This window comes from Nesoenas mayeri (assembly GCF_963082525.1).
Source record: "Nesoenas mayeri genome assembly, chromosome: 1".
NCBI classification, from domain to species: domain Eukaryota; kingdom Metazoa; phylum Chordata; class Aves; order Columbiformes; family Columbidae; genus Nesoenas; species Nesoenas mayeri.
In genome coordinates, this window is record NC_137541.1 from 134341377 (window position 1) to 134363961 (window position 22585).

General features: G+C 37.1%; 1 protein-coding gene across 1 annotated transcript in view; it reads left to right on the top strand.

Moving 5' to 3' along the window:
* ROBO1 (roundabout guidance receptor 1) overlaps positions 1 to 22585 on the top strand; it is a gene marked incomplete at both ends in the record, with an annotated part of 525263 nt that overhangs the window by 478981 nt on the left and 23697 nt on the right. Inside the window, 5 exons of the mRNA XM_080358300.1 lie at positions 3306 to 3477; positions 10540 to 10737; positions 14128 to 14154; positions 16764 to 16806; positions 20419 to 20573. Of these exons, the coding sequence (XP_080214426.1) occupies positions 3306 to 3477; positions 10540 to 10737; positions 14128 to 14154; positions 16764 to 16806; positions 20419 to 20573 (595 nt within the window). The remainder of the gene's footprint in view (positions 1 to 3305; positions 3478 to 10539; positions 10738 to 14127; positions 14155 to 16763; positions 16807 to 20418; positions 20574 to 22585) is intronic.

The window sequence follows — 22585 nt, forward strand, 5'->3', positions numbered from 1 at the left end:
ATCAAAGCTAGGGGTCAACACTTTTAATTAAAACAACTACCTTCTTACCTTCATTATAAATTGAGAAATGCGCACCCAAGTAGAGAGGGAACCGTACCAGTTTGAGAACTGTTTTGTGACTCAAAGACATTGGCTGAGGTAATAAATATAAACAGGTTTAATGAGTTGAAAAGCTCAGGGATAATAATTAACAATGTTAAGATCTGAGTAAATTATGCGTAACTGGGTAGTTAAAACAAATCGAAAACTTACATGTAAAGAATGTGCTTGTATAATACTGTATGTATTTAGTGTATAGAAATTCTTCTTTCACACAAGTACAGCTCTCATTATGCCATTTAATTTTTAACAAATTGTAACTACATTTTCAAATGTTCATTATTTGATGTTTGTTTAGCAACATATACTGTATATATTTTTCGTTCAGATTGTTTTGTAATAATTTATATAGCAAAGTAAATGAAGCTTATTTTTCCTGAGCAAGCTACAGATATTTTAAATGTGGTTATCAAGTAAGCTTTATATCCACGGAGAGACAGGATCTTTGGTTTCAGTCTCCTTCAAATGTGCATTATTGAGAAGGTTTTTTTCAAATGAGAATGGCTTGACTATTTTTTCAGGTTAAAACACTGTGCTATAGGCATACATGCCTAGCCATCAGAACTCATTCTGCTATTTTTTTTTTTTTCCTCAGGAGAAAAGGGAAAGGGAAGAGATCACTAAGCGTCATGGTCAATTTAGAATAATAAAACGCCTTTCAGAACCAGGTCAACTGGTAAAAAAATCAGTTTATGGCTTAGTTTTAAATATATAACACAAAGTTATTTTATTTAAAGGCAGACTTTGAGCTGAAGAGATGGAATTATTTCCATCAAGAAACTGCATCAGAGGAATGTTAAGGTTGTAAGGACAAAACAATAAAAGTCAGGAAATTCACATTTCCAAGTGGATGTAATACCTAATATACCTCCTGGCATTTAGAGGTAATAGGCTACCAGGTGTAGGAGGAAGCATCTTGTAATGCTTGTGTAGCAGTAGATGGCACACTGGCACATTTTCCATCTACATTTGTTGTGTGAGTGCTATTATTTTCCTTCATGATTTTCACCATGGACACAAAAGAGACACAATGAATATGGATGTTGCTACTATTTAAGTTGCTATACATAATTAACAATTTGTCTAAAATCTAAATGTATGCAGAACCAGTGATTTAAGATTAAGAACTTATAACAAGAAAAAAAACTGAAACAAATAGGAAACTTTTAAAATTTTCTCTTCCCCCCCCTCATTTTTTTATCTCCTTTGTTTTCTCCCAGAAAAAAGGTACAAATATGCGGGGGAGTTCTTTGTTTTCTCAGCAGCTCAGATCTAATTACTTACTGTAATTAAAGGATAAAATAAATAGGACGGAGGATACCATCTTAATTGAAGAAGTTTCAGTAGCACACACAAAAATGCAGAAATTCCCATCACAGGAGAAGGCATTCCCTCCTCTAGCATGAAGTTAGAAATTCTCTTGTTATACTGATTGTTTCTTCACTTATCTGTCTATTATAATTTGAATTCCTCCTTTCTTCCTAACATTCTAAAAGTTTGTGTTCACTTGCCTATTTAGATATAAAATCAAATATCGTATGGCAAAAACAACTTAGCATTCTTGGTTTTTTTAATTTCTCCATGTATTCGAGTGCCTAAGAACAAAACATTTTTATGAATTAGTAGTGCGTAATTGCAAGTACATAATAAATTGTGTTATGGTTTGCACATACACCATTGTACAAGGTGTCAGTAACAATTTCTGTGAAAACAGGATAAGTCAAAATGTACATGTAAATCTTTTGTTCCTCACTTTTTCGAGCTCTTATTTACATTAGAGCATTTTCATGGACTGTCCTGTAGCATTTAAGAGCAGTATTAGTAATACTACTAATAATTAAAATGCTACTACTGACTGAGACAGTTTCTATTTAGTATCAGAATATAAAAAGGAGATGGTATTCTCTTTGTGTCTTCTGACCTGCTCTGCAGCAGCAGTTATGTATATGCTGTGTTTGGATTAAATTTCAAAGGAGCTTAAAATACATTTCAGATCTACACAGTGTCCCACTAGCCTTCTTTCAGTCCTTGGCATCCAGAGAAGGAAAAAGGGTCTTACATTGAAGGTAAAATAAAATTTCCAGTGTCCTGGCAGAAAGGGCTCTACAGAAACGGCCCCAGCAGTTGTTCCATATTTGAAACTCTAGTTCACTCACCCGGCCACCTCCACAGCGACAGAATTGCATGAGGGATTAAGAGCAACTATCTGGGTACTAAGTCTTTTAGGAGTTCCATATGTCAGAAGTTAAATCTTCCATCCCATGTGCAATCGGCATAGTTTCAGAAATGCTGCTGTTCTCAGGAAAGTTTGCTTCTTTACAGATAAAGTACTGAATTTAACTAATCTAATATCCCTGATAAATATTCATTGTAGAGCATATACATGTGTGGAAAAGGAAATCAACACAGCTTCATCAATTTTTTGGCCAATCTAGATTAGTGGCTACTTCACTTTTAATAGCAATTGGGAGTTCAACCATACTCTTAAAAGCATTTCCCACATCAATGCTTCGGGCCTAAAGAGATGAAAATATTCCACCATATTGTTTATTCCAGTCGTTTATTATCACTGATCTAATTTATAAAGTGGTGAATTGAAGTTGTTGGACCTCTGTCCTGATCTTATCTGAAAACTGAGGTCTGATACCATGCTGTTGTCTCTCAACAGAAGATGGCATATTGCTCAATCTTTGCCTCTTGCTGCCATTCAAAAACAAAAAATAGTAACATTTGGATTCCAGTGTGACATCAATCCTCTTGTGATGTCATGTGGTGAAAGACTTGCCCTTGCACTTGAGTGAAGAAAGCCTTCATTTTCCTGATGAAGAGAACTGTAAATTCATTTAACTGAATGCTCTTACCTTGTTGGTTATGGGAATGATTCTGGGCTACCAGGCTTCCCTTATTTGTTCTGTTTTACTGATGCTTTTAGTTTTATTAGCACAAAGTCACTGGTTGAACTGTAAATTAATTACAATAAACCCATCAACTAATTCTAGTAGTTGGAGCTGCTCTTGGGAGCAAGAAGTGTCTTTTCAGTATCTGCACAGTGCCTAGGACAGAAATCCATGACTGCAGATGTTACGGTAGTGATACATGCTAAATTTCTTTATCTAGCAGAAAGGAATGTGTCATCCTTCCTTCCACATATCCTTTGGTGTTGAATTTTGAACATTTGTACATACCATGCGCTTACTTCTCTGCAGGTTTGGTGTCTTGGCAATGAAAGTCGATACCATATAAACAAGACGGTAGACGGTTCCACCCTTTCTGTAGTCATCCCCTCCCTAGTTCCTGGTATTCGATACAGCGTGGAAGTGGCAGCAAGTACCGGGGCAGGACCTGGAGTGAAAAGTGATCCGCAGTTTATCCAATTAGGTAAGCCTGCTAGTAATCCTACCTATTGGTTTCAGTGATTTTTGTTTGCTTGCTTTTGTCTTTTATGGCATCAGAAGTACTTTCAAGACAACTGAAACACTGATAGTGTTACTTGATCCCTAGAATAGCAGGATTTTGGCATTTCTGGTTTTAAACTTGCCTTAGAACTGCATAGTAAAGATGGGATCATAACAACACAGGTTTTGTTAATCTCTCGGTTCAGCAATGCTTTTTGCATATTGATTTTTCAAAGTGAATTTTCACACTTAAGACTGGTATAATAAAACATGTAGGGGAGTCTGAGTCACTAAGTTTTGGCTCACTTTAGTTTCGGGATCTAATTTGTCTTGATCAGATTTTATCTTTCTTTGTTGAAGCAAAAAAAACAAGGGCACACTAAAATTAGGCACAATCAGTATCAGTTATGTGTAGAAGCTAGTAAATAACCTGAGTACAGGAAAAAGAGGTACACAACTTATATGCAATAATCTTGACTTCTAACTTTATTTAAACCAAACATCTCTCTGTCATAAATGCAGATCAGGGGCTTTGCTCCTGGATGTATCTGGGAGAAATGCATCTTTGCTGTTGGTTAGCTGAAGATTATTTAAAATACCTTTAGGTATAGTCATATGCCACTTTACCAGTATGCCTGTGTCAATATACCTTATCATTACAGTAAATAATTGTGAAAGTAAGCTCAGTGTGTTGCTTTGGACTTTGTGTCCTATTTCTGCCTGTATCATTAGTAGATCTTCCTTGTTATTTCACTTTTTATATTTAAAAATCCATAGTACCTGCAGGTGAAAACAAGACTGAATGACTAATATATTCTCTGGAAAATTACATGTACATTTCCATGGTTATTAAGATGAAGGTCATCTTTAACTTATTTAACTTGCACAGCCATATGATTCACAGTTATATCAATAGGAATTTGTGACAAAATTACATACAGCTTATATGACATTCCATTAATATGTGCAAAATCCCATAGTTATTTTTTGGATTGTTCTTTCCTACAGCCAGCTTCCGTTCACAGTTTCCTACAGCCAGCTTTCCAGTCAATGCCAAATTTGTTCTATATAGGTTAGATTTTGAAAATTTAAATTATTGAGGCGTATGAGTGTAAAATAATGGGGTAACTTTGGTGTTCAAAGCCAAAGACCTTGTAAACACTTTTTTCCCCCTTTTCCTTGATAAGAAAATGCTAAATGAAGGTGAGTTTCATAATTGAACTTAATCACTGTAGTGTTTTGCTAAGTGAAAAAAGAAACAAATGAGACTCTCTCATGGTAAGATTTTTACCTGCTTCTGGTTTCCTGCCCTTACTGACTCTCTGTTAGAAGGCAGGAAGCAATCCCACATCTCAGAGGGTATTCAAATGTGCAAGCCTGGTAGAATCCATGTAATTCCTTGTGGCTGGATTTGGTATCATAGTCTGTACTCTTGCTTCTAATTAAGTGGCATAGCCACATATACATATGCTGTAGTAAAAATCCCATACTTTGGTTGTTACATGGCAAAGACCTGGAGACGGGAGTCTTGTGGAGATCCACGCCGCTAAAAGCAGCACAAAGAAATACCTAGACAGTGCTGCAATCCTTTTGGCAACTGCAAGAGGCTGCTGAAAATTAGTACTTACATTTTAGGGGAGTACCCTTTAATAGCAAAGACCAACCTAAAATCATCAAGGCAGAAGAATGGCTGCAGTTCACCTAACTCTACCCTGTGATACAAGTTCTCTTACAGCCCCCGCAAGGAATCACATTCTTAGTTCTTGGATGTGCTCCCGGCACGGGGGTGGAGCAGACACTGCAGTTTTCTGGTAGCTCTTCTGAAGAAAGAAAATTAATTTGTTGATGTCATCAATTGGCACTTTTCACCAGCAATAAATTACATGGTTACAGAGAAAGGGAAGGGAGGCCAGAGAGGGGGGAGGAAAGAGGACCAAGGATGCTACTTTTAGAAGGTTTGAAAGAGTCCTGACTCTCTCAGTGTTTGACAATTCAAGTTTTGACATTTCTGTCACTGATCTCAGCGATTCCTTCAGGAAATCTTCTCCTGATATCTGAATTAGTACAATCCTTCCTTTTTGTTTCTTTGGTAGGTTGGTTGGTTTGGTTTTTTTGTTTTGTTTTTAAACTAAGAATTCTGTGTGATTTAGATATTCACTCAGAGTTTTTTTTTGTTTTATTTTTGGGGTTTTTAAAATAACTTTTCATTAAAATCAAGTGTCTATCATCTGTGTTTTCCATATGAAAAATGAAACTAAGTTGTTGCTGGTTCTGAAGAATCCAAGAAGAGTGTTTTTTCCCCAATGTAACCTACTATCTCACACAGCAAATTCATAATTGAGTCTGCATGCTGTGCTGGGTGCTCTTGGGTTTGTGCCTATGAGAAATGCCTGGGCAGAGTTTGAGCCAGGTGGATGACAGGAGGAAGCTTCACCTGTCGGAGGTCGCCTTTCAGAACAAGAGGGGCAGACAGGAGAAATGAGATTCTCGGAGAGCTGAGGCGTGCGATCGCCGTCCCATGCATCAGCTGAGCTGTGATAACTGACCTTGTGCACACACTTAACCTGCTACAAAGACAGGTACAAATTGTGAGTTCCAAGCTCTTTCATTTTTCATTTCTCAGCTGATGTGAAGCAGCTCACTGAGCTGCGGTACCCCAGGCTTCCCGTGCCACCTGGGACAAGCCAACAATATACTTGCTTGTTATTAAAAAATCACCTTTCAGTGTTTAAAATCATGAGATCAACTGAAAAATCATGCGTCTTCTTAAAACACTCCCTTTGGGGCTTCTGAATTTTCCTCTTGGCTTTTGAATGACCTTTTAAAGCTTTCTGTGTGTTTCCAAGGGATCGAAAACCACTTGTTTGTTTTAAAAGTTGATATTTTACATAATGAAGGACCGCAAGAGCTTCGGTGTTAAGGAAAGAAATGGTATTTCATGAGAGATAGCCACAGCTCACTATACTGTGCTTATAATACTGTGCCGTGGAGAAAAAAAAACTGAAGAATTTTGGTAGAAGTTTTTTTCTTCTCACAGCATGTAACTTCAGGACATTGGTTACAAAAATGCTCTGTACAGAAAGATGAGGATTGTCACAACAAATTATTTTTTGCTGATCTCTAGCCTAACTTTTGTACAGTGATGGGATACAACCTGGTGTAGCTCGGCGCTGTTATCTGTGCTGGCTGACAAACAAGTAGTGAAATTGGAACATATTGCAACATAGTTTCTCCAGGATACCAACTCTGAGAAACTCCACAACTGCAGTTAATGTTACTCTTAAACACATAATTTGTATTAATATGTGATATGCGGTTATTTATTAAGAGACGTCTGCACATTTATAATAAATGTTGAGTGCGTTGTTCAACCAGTGGATGTCTCAAGTGTACAAAACAGGAAAATCTCACTGAATCTTTAGTATTTTAATTGCTTCATTTAGGAAATGTGATTTGTGAACTAGCTAGCATGCCTTCAGGGATTTCATTCTGTCAGCCCTTGAAGTACATCTACTGTGATCGTTTTAAGGGTTTTTTGTTGATATTTTGTGTCTTTTGGCCTTCAAATGACTTGAAGAAAGTAATCTTTTTTTTTTTTCTTCCCCTTGCAGCAAGACCTTACAAACCAGTTCCGTGCTCTCTCCTCAAATTGTATATTAAAAGAATGAAACACAAAATTGATATTTTTCTAGTTTTGGAAACATATAACTGAAAGGAGACAAAATAGCATATTCCTAACCTAGTGATACCTTACCAAATAATTTTCATATTGCATCATGCACATATATTTGAGGAAACACTCAGATATTATGTTGCAGGTTGCAGGTGTTTTGCAAGTTTTGAATTGCCAGAATTAGCAATGTCAACAAAACATAGATCTTCCAACTTATTTTCTGTACATTTTGTATGTTAAATGAGCCAGGCATGTGGAAAAGTACCATTCCATAGATTGTAGATGTACAGGCAAAGTTAGGGTTGCTTGCACACCTGTGAACCTGGAATTTCCTGTCCTTTTTTTGAGTCTTTGGCATCCCAACCTCAATTGTGTATTAATCTTTTAATATCTTAAACGATAGTTTTTACATCATTATTATTATTCATATGAATATTTAACATTAGAGAGTTAGACGTCCAAGTTCTTCTTGATGTAAATTCTAATGACTTGTCTTTGAAGTTTGAAACTTGGAGCTTGGAGACGGTCAGATCGGGTAGCCTGTGAGCAATAGCCATAGCAACATTATCTGTGATTAAAAAGAAAGCTCTTATTTTGGGGTAGAAGAAGGGATGAGTCACTGTGATAATATGCTGGTTTCAGGGAGTTGCAGGATCAGCCTGCTCCAACAACTCCGAGGCACTTTCAATTACATTAAATGCTGCGGCTGCTGCTCTGGCAGTGAGATGCGCTTTGCCGTATTATGTTTATGTTCACTTATTATTTTGGCACATCTCCCCAAGGAGCACAAGCAGGAACAAGAATGTTGATTATGAACCGTTTATATCCCAGTCAAAGCTTTCAGAAATTTCCTGAGATGAAGAAAAAGTACTTTAATTAGTTCAAGAGCTTTTTTCATGACTGATCATTCAGGACTATAATGAAGAGGGAAGATGTCCTTCTCAAAGCAAGGCTTCCAAGATACTGTTCCTGGAAATTTTTAGTAATGAGGAGGTCACTAAATTTCATTCCCTTTGGCTTATATTTAGCTTACATTCTATTTTTGAATTATAAGAGGGGCGGGACATGGGTAAAATGTGGCCTCTTGAAAGCTCTTCCATCTTCTTTCCTATGATGCTGTTTATATGACTGTATATGAACATATACACATTTTTCTCTTCACCGTGTGTGTAAATATATAGCAGCTACTTTAGCGTAAGGTCTCTAACAATCCACTTATGTACAATTTGCCAGAAACCTAGTTTCTTAAAAGCAAATATATTATTTTACTGTTCTTATGCGTGCAGTGGCTAGCAAAATAATACCATGAAATGAACCTTAATCAAAGATTAGGACAATAAATGTTCGAAGAGACTCTTCACTGTTTTGTAATCTTCAGACATGCATTGACTGAGCAATGCTAAATGTTTGTCTGTATGAAAGTCCTATCCTTCTGTATGACTTAATTGTTGATATATTCAAAAACCAGTCTTATTTGACTTTTGAGTTTGTGCTTATTTGTTCCCCAAATTTATTTTTTTTAAATATATATATTCCAAGGATCAGAGAAATAAATTTATTCAGGGCCATAAGTTCTCTGGAAATCTTCTGTTACGATGTGCAAGGTAGCGTAGCTGTTTAAAAGTATAGAAATAGCAGGCTTATTCATTTTGCAAAGAGACCGATGATGCAAGTTTTCATATCTTAATATGCCCTCAGCTGCAAAGATACAAAAGATGAGATAGGGAGTGACAGATTTAATTCATTGGTCACAGTATAGTTTATACGTTTAAGCCCATCTGGCCACTTGTATGGCACTTCACTTGGCTGTCTCCATAAAATCTGCAGCAACCCATCTTAACCTTGCCCAAATAGGCATGAAATCTATAAACCCGGCAGACACAAAGGGCGTATTAGTAAGAAAAGAATGAGTCTGTCTGGTGAACTTTCAGACTAGGCAGTGCACTGAGGATCACAGAAGATAAAAGAACCTGAAATATGAAATAAAATTTCCAATAAGGTAGCAGTCAAAGGCAGTGATGGTACCTTGGCAAAATAGGTATTTGATCTCAGTGTTGCAAAAACTGTAATCTGGAATCATTCACTGGAAGAATCTGCTATTAATTTAACAATTTCCCATTCTAAAACATATAATTTTCCAAAGGAGGTCTGTTATTCATATGATTTGTTGTGACTCCATTTCCTGTTTGTATTGCAGTTTCTTATATTTTATTTAGGGTTATTTTGGAATAATGCAAGACGTCATCATTAAAAAACCAAAACAAAACACCTTTTCACTCCTTAGTCTGTAGGTTAAGTAAATAGATTTTCATTTCTTACATAGTTTATATTAGTAGAATTAATAACAGCACCTTTCTCCATAAAACACTAATTTCATTCTGAATCTGATATCACTACCCATAGTAAAAAACAACTAACTCTTGGATTTACACAAGAATAAAAATAGGTATTTCAAAGACTGAGCTGTGGACTGTGTAAAGCAATATCCGCTCTGAGTAGAGGTTTCAAATTCTTACCCTCACCCTGTGCAGTAATGAAATTTCCAGTAAGCATTCACTGTAGTGGCAAAAAAAATAGGAAGGCAGTGTTTTGTCTTTGAGTTCCTTCATTTCAATTAGAAAGCATCGGTCACTGACTGAATATTCTTACTGCTGTTCCTAGAAGGTTCTTGCAAAAGTTCAATACAGAAAGAGCAGAAGAGACTGATACTTGTAAGAATGCTTGCTCTATTAAAAAACATTTAAACTGTGTGGAAAAATACGTGTTCTTTGTTTTGATGTGAGATACTTAAGGATAAACTGGTTTTGAAAAGGTCTGCTTGTTCAGTAATTATGACACTGCATGACTATTTTTGTCAATTCATAACTCCTGTTTTAGTTATCCTTTAGTATTTTCATCCACATCAAGAGGGCGGGATTGGTTATTTTGTACTCTTATCTCTTTATGTACTTTTAAATATTCATTCTCTTTTTTTTGAGGTCAAAGTGAGATGCTGTGAAGAGTAAGTTAGACCATGTAATAAAAGTTTTAAGTCATCTGTCAGGAACTACTAAATTAAAACGTATCCCTCAATATCAGCCTCATGTCAACGTACTTTGAATTTGTAATTCTTTTGTGATTTTCAGTTGTGAAGGTGGGTGTTTGGGTAGCTGACTTCTACATGTTCGCAAAGCTCTAAGAACAGGCTACCAATGTTTCATACTTGAGCTTTCTTCTACTTGCTATGTTCTTTGGTGACTTTCCGAGCCAAGTGTTGCTTTGCTAAAGTAAAAACCTTGAAAAACTGGACTACGGTTACTTCTGTTCTTTTCACGCTTCCTTTTACAGTTGCTCATTCAAATAAACTGCGTTTTTTGGGTGCCTTTTTTTCAGATTCTCATGGAAACCCTGTGTCTTCAGAAGATCAAGTCAGTTTAGCCCAGCAGATTTCTGATGTAGTGAAGCAGCCTGCCTTTATTGCGGGAATCGGTGCAGCCTGTTGGATTATCCTTATGGTCTTCAGCATCTGGTTATATCGCCACCGGAAGAAGCGAAATGGACTCACTAGTACTTACGCTGGTATCAGAAAAGGTGCCGTTTTATATATTTTAGTCCACTGGCTGCTGAATGCTTGTTTACTGACTATTTACGTTATCATCAGTCTCTTGTTCTTCTAAGACTCAATGCAGAAATTATGAAATTACTTCAGTACCTTCAGGAAATGTGGATCAGGAGCCAATGCTGAAAGCAGCAATATTTACATTACGTGTTAAACCTGGCTTTAAAGCATAAGCCCTTAGCAAAACATGTAGACTAGCTTTTCGTAAAGATGCTCCTACAACTGAGAAATGTAAAGATGGATTTAAGGCTGGGAGCTTCCCATATGCCCTTGCTACCTGACACTGTGCCCTCTGAAAAGAAGCCAAGTGGACGATAGTTCATTGTCCCTCCTGTGCGGTCTTTTGCCTGCTGCTAAGAGTACTAACAGTGGTGTAAAGAACAGTAACGCTTTTGGTGTGTGTACTTGAATTTCCTTGTGTTCCAGGGGGATGTGGTGAAGTGGCTGTTTGCGAAAGCACAACAGTCAATAATACTTTCCAAGACTCTCTCATAAATGCTATGGTGAGACCCTTCCTTGAGACTGAATTCTGGCGCTATCTTGTATCTGCATTTGGTTAGAATGGTAGCAGTGGGACTAACTTGAAGCACTCTTCGTTTTTATGTTATTAATACATTTTATATCAGCTTGTTGGTGGGCAAGCAGTGCCTTACAGTATACTCTGCAACAGACAAAACTAGAATCTCTACCTGGAAAATCTAGAATAAAATTTTGATTTCTTCTGATTAAATAATCTTTTGATTAAGCCCCAAATTTGAAACTGAATTCAATAAGCTACAGTTCATTACATCTCAAAGCGGTACCTCATAGGCACTCATAGTGTAAGAACCCTAAATTCTGGAACAAATCAGAAAATGGAAGATCCTGCTTTCGAAGGCATAGAGGGAGAATGTTTGTTATTTAGCAATCAAAAGGTAGACCTAGACTTAAAAGGTGCACACAACTTAATGAATGAAAGGTGTCATGAGATTTATGTTCTTTAGTTCCTTCAAGAACAAATGGGTGATGAGCAAGATAGATAGGAAAATATGAAACAAACGTTTTTAAGCAGTAGCAGTGTGCTGCTAGGAAAAAGAAGCACTGCTGAAAATAGCAAGTGGGAACATGGAAGTAGTTCTGGAGTGTTAGTTTGTGTGTCCTCTGGGCTATTGAAGTATCAATGCTTGCCGTAGGCTTCAAGCACGGTGGTTGTAGCAGATTTGTAACCTCAGGAGTCACGGATGCATTTCACCTTTGATTTTGTTCCGCCAAGATTTCTTAGATAAGACAGACCCTGACACACTGCTGCATTGGCCTGCGCTGTTTTGTTTTACTAATAGCATGCTGCCATACTGCCTTTCTACAGTTCTATCAAACTAACATCACTATGCTTTCAGCAGCAGCTATGATTAAGCAAGAGGCATACAATTTGTCCTTAAAAATGGTTACTTTAATGACACCAGCTATTGTTCAAAACAGCTGTATTTTTCAATATCTGCAAAAATATCTTTTGTGTAATTTGGTGGGGATTTTAATGAAAACATACAGAAAAGTAGGGTCTGCCTCTCCATTATCAAGTATTCTTAAAGGAAAAAAGGCATCTTTAGTGAAATATAAATTGCAAAGTAGTTTGCCACTCCGCAGTGCATCAAGTCATCACCACAAGCCCAAGCTTTCTTCAGTCTTGCATTTATTTATATATTTTTATGTTTAGTTTCAGGCCTGACATCTGTTAAACTACTTCACTACTCCCACACATACATATTGTGCTAGCAGTCTTACACACTCAGAAGAGTTTATTAATAGAAGCTCTGAGAGTTAAGTTGTTCTTTCATGTTGTAGTGATAAAGATTTCATTTAGTTGAACCTCTGTTCATCTGTTCCGGAGCTCCTTAAGAAACCAAACTAGGTTTAGTACTTGGCTCACAGGAAAGTAATGAGACAGTAGTTTAAGATTTTTTTTTTTTTCACGTCCTTGTGATTGCGAATTAATTTTGAGACATTTGATTCTCTTTTGAATAGCTCTGGTTTAAATGCACCTTCTATTTTAATGAAAGCTTGCTACTATAGTTCTGTATTTTTGAATGTAGCTAAATTAAACTTGACTGTGTGAAAGGCCTAGCTCCAAGAAAATACAATGGAATTCCCAAGATAAAGAGCTCTGCTACAAATGAAGCCTGAATTGGGCAAATGCTCAGAGATTTTTCTTTTTTTTTGCTTAGTGTCATATCCCTGGAAATAAATTGGCTTGGTAAAAGCAAGGGGAAACTACAGCATATCTTATGCTATAACAAGGCACTCTGAACTCCCCCCAAATACCGCAGTTATTGTAAAAATTAGATTAAGCAGTTGTTATCTTAGCCAGAACCTTTTTTCTCTGTGCAAGGTTTACTCATCAAATTCTGTCTCAAGGCTACTTTGAGTGAATATTTTATTGTTTCTCTACGATTTGTCTTTGCTTTCGTTAGATTGAAAAGGGCAGTGTTAGCTTTTTTCTGCCCATCAGTGAAAGAAAAACTATGCTGTCTTGTCAACAGGAGGGGGAGCATGTGCTAATAGGAAGAGAAGACGCTGGTGCTCTGTATTTGGATTAGAGACTCTATTGATCCAAACAGGATTTATAGTAGCTGCAAGAGTGAAGATTGTCAAGCAATGTCGTTGTTCCATTGTTAACCTTTTCCTCTCAGAGCCAAGGGTTGAAAGGTAGAAAGGTGTTACATTTAGGGAGATTTTTTATGTTTTTTTAGTGGTTATTTCAGAAGGAACAACTGTGTTTTCTCATCTATGAAAACAAAAATTAATTGCTGCAGCAGGTTTTAATGACTTTATTACAGTGAGAGTTGGTGCCATTCTTGATTCAGAGACAGTAAAACAGCAGTTCTCTTTGTTCCTTTATATGATTATTATTTCCTCACTGAATACCTAAGTGCGCCTATTAGTTCAGTGTAATGAGCATTTACTTAGTGAACTGCAGATAAGGTTCAATAGGACTTTGATAAGGCTTTGTTACGGAATTCGTCATTCTGCATTCTAGAATGATTAACAGTGTAGGGGTTTTGTTTGTGTTAGGATTTTCAGGAAGACTTAAAATACCAAACGGAGGGGTATTTTAAAGGCTAAACCACAGTCCAGTCCCCTCAGGAGCACAATAGAATATCAAGCTGCCTTTTTTTGTTGTTTTTCCCAGAGTAGTACCTGCAGAGACAAGCTTCTTTCTGAATAGCAAATTTAATTATATTTCTATATCAATGTGACTGAACTACTGGGTTAGTTATATACATTTGTTTTATGTTCAGCTGTCTGCTAGATTTATACTAATGTGGTATGTTTCCCTTTCTCTCTTCAGCTTAATAACCAGTTTGTATTTTGTTTTGATTTTTCAGTCCCGTCTTTTACCTTCACACCAACAGGTATATATTTGCACTTTTCCCCCCTTCTTTGTTACTTTAGCATGTGTTTGTGGTACTGTTTCTCTTTTTCTGACATAACCAGCCCAGCTGTTCTGAAGGTTTTTCAAACAATTTCATTAATGACAGATATTATTTTGTTCTCTTAGTAGTGTATATTTGCCTTGTAGCTGACACTTTTTTTCCATTCGTGTGTACCATTTTGTAGCATACCATTTGATGCAAGCATATCATTTCGTAGCATGAGCCCATCAGTTTGTACAGCCTGGGCTCTCTTTAGTGTCATAATGGAGTGGTGTGGCCTCTGCATCTAGCGATGTGAAGGTGCTTCTGATGGACGCAGAATGGTTTAGCAGAGCCCAGATGCTGACCTGAAAAGAATTACTGGGATTATAGTTGGTGAAACATTTGCTTCTTTTCTTTCCTCTGAATCTGCATTAAACCAGTGTCCTACTACTCGTCTGCTTAGGAAAATACAGAAAATCGAAGTGTTGTAGCAGTTAGGTTTCTCTGCTTGCTGCCTGAAACTGCATTTGGGCAATGAAATCTTAAAATAATCATCCCGTTCTACATAAACTGAGATGCATCTCAAATTCAGGGTGGGTTTAAAATCATATTCTATTTCTTTTTACTTGGAAACATACAAAAAATGATGTAACCTGAGCCATAGCCCACCCAAGTCCATGAGCGCCTTTCCATTCTGACGTTCGGTGGGTCCCACTGTCCGGCAGCTCAGCGGCTCCTCCTCTGCAGCAGATGCAATACAATATATTCGGCATTGCTTCTAGCTACAGCCCGAGTGAGCAGACACGTTGTTTCTTCCTCCTTTGTTCTAAATCCCTTATTTTCACAAGAGATCTATGAGACTTGCAGGACACGTATATCCAAGCATGGTAAAAGCCACCTGCCCCCTCCTCTGCAGACTCCCATTAGCTCAAAATCAGCACTGGGCTAATTTGGCCTCTGGGCAGGAGCTGAGTTACATCCCTCTAAGTTGCACCACAGATGAAGCAACCTCATGGCTGTCTGTGTTCATCCACACAGACCTAATTGTAGCGGCTTAGATTCTTATCCACGTGCTGTTAATCACATGAAATAGTATCTTGTTTCCAAAGTCATCCTGTTATGTTCAGTGGAGCTCCTTACTGTTCAGCGTGAGTCAGAATGGCCCTTAATATTTCTGAAGTCCTTTGAGATTCACGGTGGAGACTAATTCAAACTATGATTATTTTGCTATTACTGTAATTGGCTTAACAGAGGGCTTCCATTGCAATCACAATTGTAGCACACTATGGAAATTATGCAGAGGTTGGTAGGTTAGCTAACATATATTTTCTCAGTTGGATTCTTAACATTAAGAGAAAATATCAGGGCTCTATAAGATATGTCAGAGCTGCAAAATAAATAGCACTGAGATTTTAAAGGAGAAATTAAAAAAAAAAAAAAAAATGTAAAACATTTAAAGGAAAAAAAAAATCCTTTTTCAATCCAGGATCCCAGTCATTAGTTCCATTGACTTTAAATGGAACCAGACCCTCTGCTTTAGCATTACCTACAGTAAAAGACTTAACCTGTAGCAGTGCATCCTACATTTTAATCCTGTTATTGTAATTACTGCCAGCATTTATCTCTCTCTTGCAGACTTCCAGTTTGGAGTTCTTCTAAAGAGCAGAATTTGGCTGCTTTTTTTCAACACATTCCTAGTTGGAAAACGTAGAATCCATCAGCATTTGCAAGGAGGCAATCTCCTAAACCCTTTGCCAAATGCAGTGCAAATCTGCAGAATTTGTAGCACTGTTTCTTCTTGAATATTTGCATCCTAAAAACTAACTTTTCAGTCATGATGCTTCTGGTGAAGGATATACAATCCATGCCAATAAATAAATGCATGTGGACATCCACTTTGTTAGTTGTAATGCTACTGATATGCAAGCAAAACTTTTCTTTCTAATTTAGGAAGTATTCTTTCTTCCAGACATTTTTTATGAAGATAGATACATTTAATTTTTTAGATTGAAAAATATCATTGTAAAATGTTACAAAATGGAAAGCTCCTGTGGACTTTCAGAGCTTGCTTGTTCCATGAGTATAGTGCAGTAACATTCAGAAGGAGCATGTGTTTTTGCAGTAGGTTCAGCTGTAATGAGCCATTGTTTACATTGGAAGTAAGGTCTGTTATAGAATCATGATACCTCTTTAATCTTACCAAAATAATAAGGTAGAGCAAAGCTTTAACATCTAGCCATTCAGGAAATAAATACATGACCTAAATTCTTCCACAGAGTAACTCCACTGAAGTCAGCAGAGTTATGTTACGGATAAGTTCAACCTGATGTATGGCTTCCTGCTTTTTTAAGCGATACATGTCTTTGTGTTTTTCGGAACAGAACTGAAATATAAAACTGGGTTGCAGCTAAGACTAGCAGTTATAAAGCAACACAAGTATTATGTATAAACCTGCATTTGAAGGAATAGCTCGCAGAGTGATTAATGTATAATCAATGCACGTTTATTATCTCAGCTAAAATGAACAAAGGCAAATTTAATACTGCTATTTGAGGAGTCTTTTATGATTTTTAAATTATTTCCTTTTTTATCTTTAATTATTTCAGTAACATATCAGAGAGGAGGAGAGGCCGTAAGCAGTGGAGGCAGGTAATTATGTGCTTTATTTATAAAGCTATAAATTGTGTGCAACTAAATTTAAGGATGCTAGGAGTATAACTGTTCTTTTGAGTAATGGAAGAATAATCACTTGCAAAGATATGTTTTAATTTATTGTATTAATTTGTACATTTTGGTCATTTTTCTGTTTAGAAGGAGGATGTATGGTTTGAATTTTTAGGTTGGTTTCCAAAGAATGCGTTGCAATGTTTTCAGCTTTGTTAACCTGTAAAAATTGTATCTCAAAAAATGAGCAGCAGAGGGAGCAGTTTAACTTCAAAATAAAGATCTGGCTTGCTAGCTGATTAAGGGAGTAAAAGTAATTAAGTCGTGGCATTTATGAAGATTAAGAAATAGAGCTGGTTCGCAAATACTACAAAGAAAGAAAATGTTTATTTGAAAAAAATTGCTGAAGACATAAATGGCTTATAAGGTGACTTTTTAAGACAAAATCTTGCTATGAATGCAAAGCAGTTAAAGCATCACTTAAAAGAGATGGGGCACTGAAGGAGAAGGGAGCAGGTTTTAAATCTAAAGCCCCCAGCTTTTATAACCTAGCCCATTGCAGATTGAAGATTTAAGTAAAACATGTTTACTGGGTTTATATCATTACTTTAATGAACGGCAATGGGCAAACCGGTAATTTGCATTTCCTGTGTAAAGTCAGAGTTTTCTTCAGAAGGCAAAATAACAATTTTAGCAAAAAGGCAAGTCCAAGCAGTGTCACTTTAGTAGCACATCTTTTTTTTTTCTAGGTCACATTCAAGCATAACTTTTTCTAAGCATCTCAGAGATTCGACTTGATGCTGAAATAAACGCTAAAATCTCAGGGAGCAGTTGGGCAATAAAGTCCTATATCAATTCCTGTTTCACAAGTGGCATCTTGTGATTCCTAATTTGCAAGACTGTACAAAAATTCAGTAAGAGTAAAGATTAGGCATAAGATTAGACATTCCCAGTCTACTGGAATGTTTTGCAGAGGTGAGGCTGCTCTGCTGTTCCTGCTGCTGCTGAACCTGGCATGTTAGGAGCAGTTGCAGGTATCTCTGTCCTGCACTGTATGCTGCTGTGTTGTCGTAGCCATAAAACCACAGAGGAAAACCTCTAGAACAAGTTACCATGTGATTTTTGAGTGGGCGAATCCGTAAATCACTGGGTTGCTGCCTTCACCCCAGGATAGTGAGAAAATAAGAGAGAACAGAGATGAACCCTCTCTTTCCCTGACAAGGTTGTTCAAAAAGGTATGCAGTTAACATCCTTTGTGTTCTTTGTGCCACTGTGCTGTCTCGCCCTTCCCAAAGCACAAGCTAGACAAAGCACACTCGCATAGACTCAGAGGACAGAAATGAACCCAGAAGTGTCTATATCACATACAGTCATTTTGGTGCTGCTAGAGAAGCAGCTTCATTTTTTACTGTCCTAGTTTTAAGGATAAGTGCCACAATCTAGCAGTGTAATTGATTCAAGGGGCTGACATCTATGCTGCCTTTGTTCATTTGCATGTACAGCATTTATCGGATGTGTGATGTACCAGGTTTTGTAGAATATGAAACATACTTCTGCAATGTAAAAAAGAAAAGTTATTTTTACATATAAAACCTTCCTCTGATTTCCAAACCTAAGGATTTCACTTTTTACATTATATTTGCAATGTTTTGGAGAGGCTTAGCAATTTTGCCTAGTGCAGTTATGTGAGCATGTTAAAGCATTATTCAGAATTCAAAATGTCACAGTGATATATTTCAACATAATCCCCTGTTCTGTCATGCAGAAAAAAAAAAAAGTCTGTGGCAATCCCTTTCCTAGACAAGATTCAAGTTATGGTCCATGAGTTGGATTGACTCCAGCCAGCAGCCAAGCACCCACACAGCCACTTGCCCAGTCCACCCCCACCCCAAACCCAATACACTAATTCAAGGGCTTTGCTGCAAAGGTTAAAGATCTTTGGAAATTACGATCTCCGATCATCACCAGGCTATGGAGCTGCAATGCAAGTATCTCTTGCCTACAATTCCGCCTAAATGGCTCCAGTTAGTAGTTTTTGTCTGCTGATATACCTCACGCCATATTTCTTATCTGACAGCAGGTGTGAATGCAAAGTAAATTTTAGAAGCAAAGGACTTTTAACTCTCCATCCAAAATTCACTACACTAGTCCTGAAAGCAAAATGTTCTGGAAGGCTTTGTCTACTCCAAATGCCTGAAGATGTTTAATTGTAAAAGCAAAGTGGCAGAGAAAAAACAGGGTGTTTTAAATCAGTTGGCCTGCTCACAGGACTACATAGCTATAAATTTATTTCAGATTTACAAAAAATACTTGTTTAATGTACGTGTATTGGCTGGTTTGTTAGCCTGACAGTAAGTCAAGCCTCATCACCTCCCATGTTAAATTGTCAGATGACATGCAGTACAGAAATACATATACACATACATGTATAGATCTTCTAAATGTCATTCTAAGACTATGACTTAAGCTTGCAGCAATGACAGACTACATCCCACAAAACTTTCTGCATGCAGTTTGTATTCTCAACTTGCTGTTTAAGAGGATTAGCATATTTTATTTTTGAAGAGCATCACATCTAATATTATGGAGACTAGTTCCTGTACTATTTCAAAAGGAAATTTGCCTGTTAAATCCTGTGATGAAAGACATTCCTTTACGTATATATATGTCAGTGGCTAAAATTATCTATTTTTAAAAGCACCTTAGTTATCAAAGGCAATTTTAAGTTGCTAAGGAATGCTAGTATATGGGACTTGTATTGTTAGTGTGGAAACTGAAGAGGCACCAAAGATTCTACAAAGAATTCGAGAGTCTTGTATGCTCACTAGAAAAATTCAGCAATTTGGAAGCCAAGGAATGCTATTTCTTTCTGCTAATGGCAGGAATACACTTTATTTCAAATGCAGCATTGATATCCAGATATTTTAAAAGGTGTTGAGTATATGCTGTTACTTTAAATTTGCTTAGGAGCTGCTGCTCTTCCACCCATATAAAGATTAAGCAAGTGGCTTACTCATTAACAGAGATGTATCACACACTCAATATGCTTAGTGAGATCCAAATACTCCCAAGTGACAGAGGTTTCTGTAATCTGCTGTTCCCTTTGATCCACTACAGTAACACTATCTGATGGTGGAGAGAACTTGGCTTCATAAATCACCAAGAACCTGGGAGTATTCACATCCAAACTCGGCTCTTATTTCCACGTATCAATCTCGCTTCCGTGTGTGAATTTTTTGTTTGTTTAACTTGCCAATTTCCCCATTTTTACTTTGCTTTCTTTAAGAAAGGGAGAAGGGACAGAAAAATAAAACCTTCCCAGGGGAAAAAAGAAGTGACAGGTAAAGGTTGCACACCAATGTATATGTGTAGTTCCACATACTGGATTGATGCTGTCATTGGCTGTTCACTTCAGAGTGTCTTAGCAAGTATCAGGTTATACAGGAGGTTAGAAACCATTAAATAATTGAAGCAAGCTGTATTTTCCAATGCTTATGCTTTTAAATATGTGATATTATTTTGTAATATCTAACCTATAACTGCAATGTGAAAATGCTTTTGTTTAATTTTTGAAATGACCAAGCTTTGTTTTTAAAGGCCAGGACTCCTAAACATCAGTGAACCAGCCACTCAGCCATGGCTAGCAGATACTTGGCCTAACACAGGGAACAATCACAATGACTGCTCCATCAACTGCTGCACCTCTGGCAATGGAAACAGTGATAGCAACCTTACGACGTACAGTCGACCAGGTTAGATATGTTTCTACCTTACTATAGAATCTTCTTTACAGACTATATACTTCTAATACCTGAGAGAGTGTACAGATTTGTTTGGTTTTTTGTTTCTGGTGCATTTAGACTTTATATAGCTTCTCCTCTATGTCATGATTATGCCTTTGGTTCCTTTTTGGATGCCTTTTTTCAATCCCCTTTGGGTAGCTGTAGCAAGCTGTAGGCTGAAGGAGCCCTTGCAAAGTTCAATGTTACCAAAAGTAACGCCAAATTGATATGCTTCAGCATCTGAAAAAGAGCAGACAAGGTCATTTTTTAAGTTGTTCTTTACATCATTGTTGCTTGGATGGAGAAACTGAAGTACCACAATGGCACTAGTGAGATTTTACTTCCAGCTTAGGTGTGATGAGAAGCAAGAAATAAAACACTGCTGCACTGCTTGCGAGACAGTCTACTTTGGCACATTCAAAACCTCCCTTGGGGTGCCATTTTGTACAAAATTGCATAGCTGATTTTCTGTTCAGAGTGTATGGATAAAAAGGTGAACTTCACACTCTAAAAGCAATTACAAAGTGTTAGGTTAAGTGGTAGTTCCCAGGAATTTGGTCAGGACTCTGAATGCTCTCGAAGAAAACCTTGTGAGATCCATGGGAACACAGCTGGGGAGATGTATCTAGGAGCACTAATTGTTGCACATTTTGTTTCAAATGGACCTCATATTCATTTTTTTTTTAGCCTGGTTTGTGTTAGTGGTGGGGAATGAAAATGGGTCTTTCCCACTACAAGCATCTCTGGCTGATTTTTGCCAGCAGCATTTCAGAGAGGGAGCATGGTTACCTATAGTGATGTTGCGTAAGTGGAAACAGCATTTACCTCCTGTAATTAATGTGAAACCAGCCATAATGTGATGGCAGTAATTCATCTTCTGCAATATGCTGTCTGACAGTGACCAGTGCCAGGTGCTTCAGAGGAAGGTGAGAGATATTAACATTGGAGACTTGTATCTTACCCTGCCCGAGGATATCACGTCCACAAATACCTATATAGTTTTCTGATACAGAGATACTTGGTTGTGGCAAGTACAGACATACCACATCCTAGTAACTGAAACTTAACGAATTTGGAAAAGGAAGAGAATGCACATTTTTGAGAGTTGTAAACTTATAGCTTCTCATCATGAGGTGCAGTGGATGGATTCTTTCTCAGTTTAGATTTTATATCAAGCTTGCTTGTGTTGCAAAGTGATTCCTTCCTTTCAAGTAGAGCTTATGAGCTTGAGGGTCACACAAGATGCTTATAGTTGTCTCTTCTGTCCTGGAAAACATGGCAAATATTTTTAATTATGTCAGCTTGGGCTTGGCTTGTGCTCTGAAGCAGAAGAGTTGGATAACCCCTCTGTAGCTGTGAATGTGCTAAGTAACTGCATTTTTAATTTAAGCATAGTACTGTCCTCCAATTGTACAGAATGGGAACGGGTTCTTCTAAAAGTAGATGCTATAAAAAATCTAACAGAATAAATCTTCTGTTACATAGGTAAGCCAGTTTTGTTTAAGTACTTTGTATGTGGAATTCTAATGTGTCTGTGTAAAAAAAATGTACCTACCTCATATACGGTATCGATTATATTGCCCTACACACAAATCAGATGTAGCTGAAAATGGAAGGAGGAAAAATATATAAATGATTGTGCAAGGATATTATAGCAAAGCATGAGGTATTAAGAATGAAGAACATGCTGGATATATAATTGGCCAATATAATTCAATAGACTTGGAAAGGAGGAAAGACTAACATGGTTTCAGTAGGTGAGAGAAAAAGCAGAAATGGAAACACTTAAAAAGTAGGAATCAAGAGCTGAAGACTGTGAAGCAATAAATAACACCTCACATAACAAAGAAAAATATATCAAACAGTAAAACCATCAAAAAGCACAAGCCAGGGGACATGAAATGTACAATGATAAGCTGTATGTGGCATGTTCTGATACTGTTCCTTAATCACTGAAAATGTGAATCCATGGTTTTCTTCCT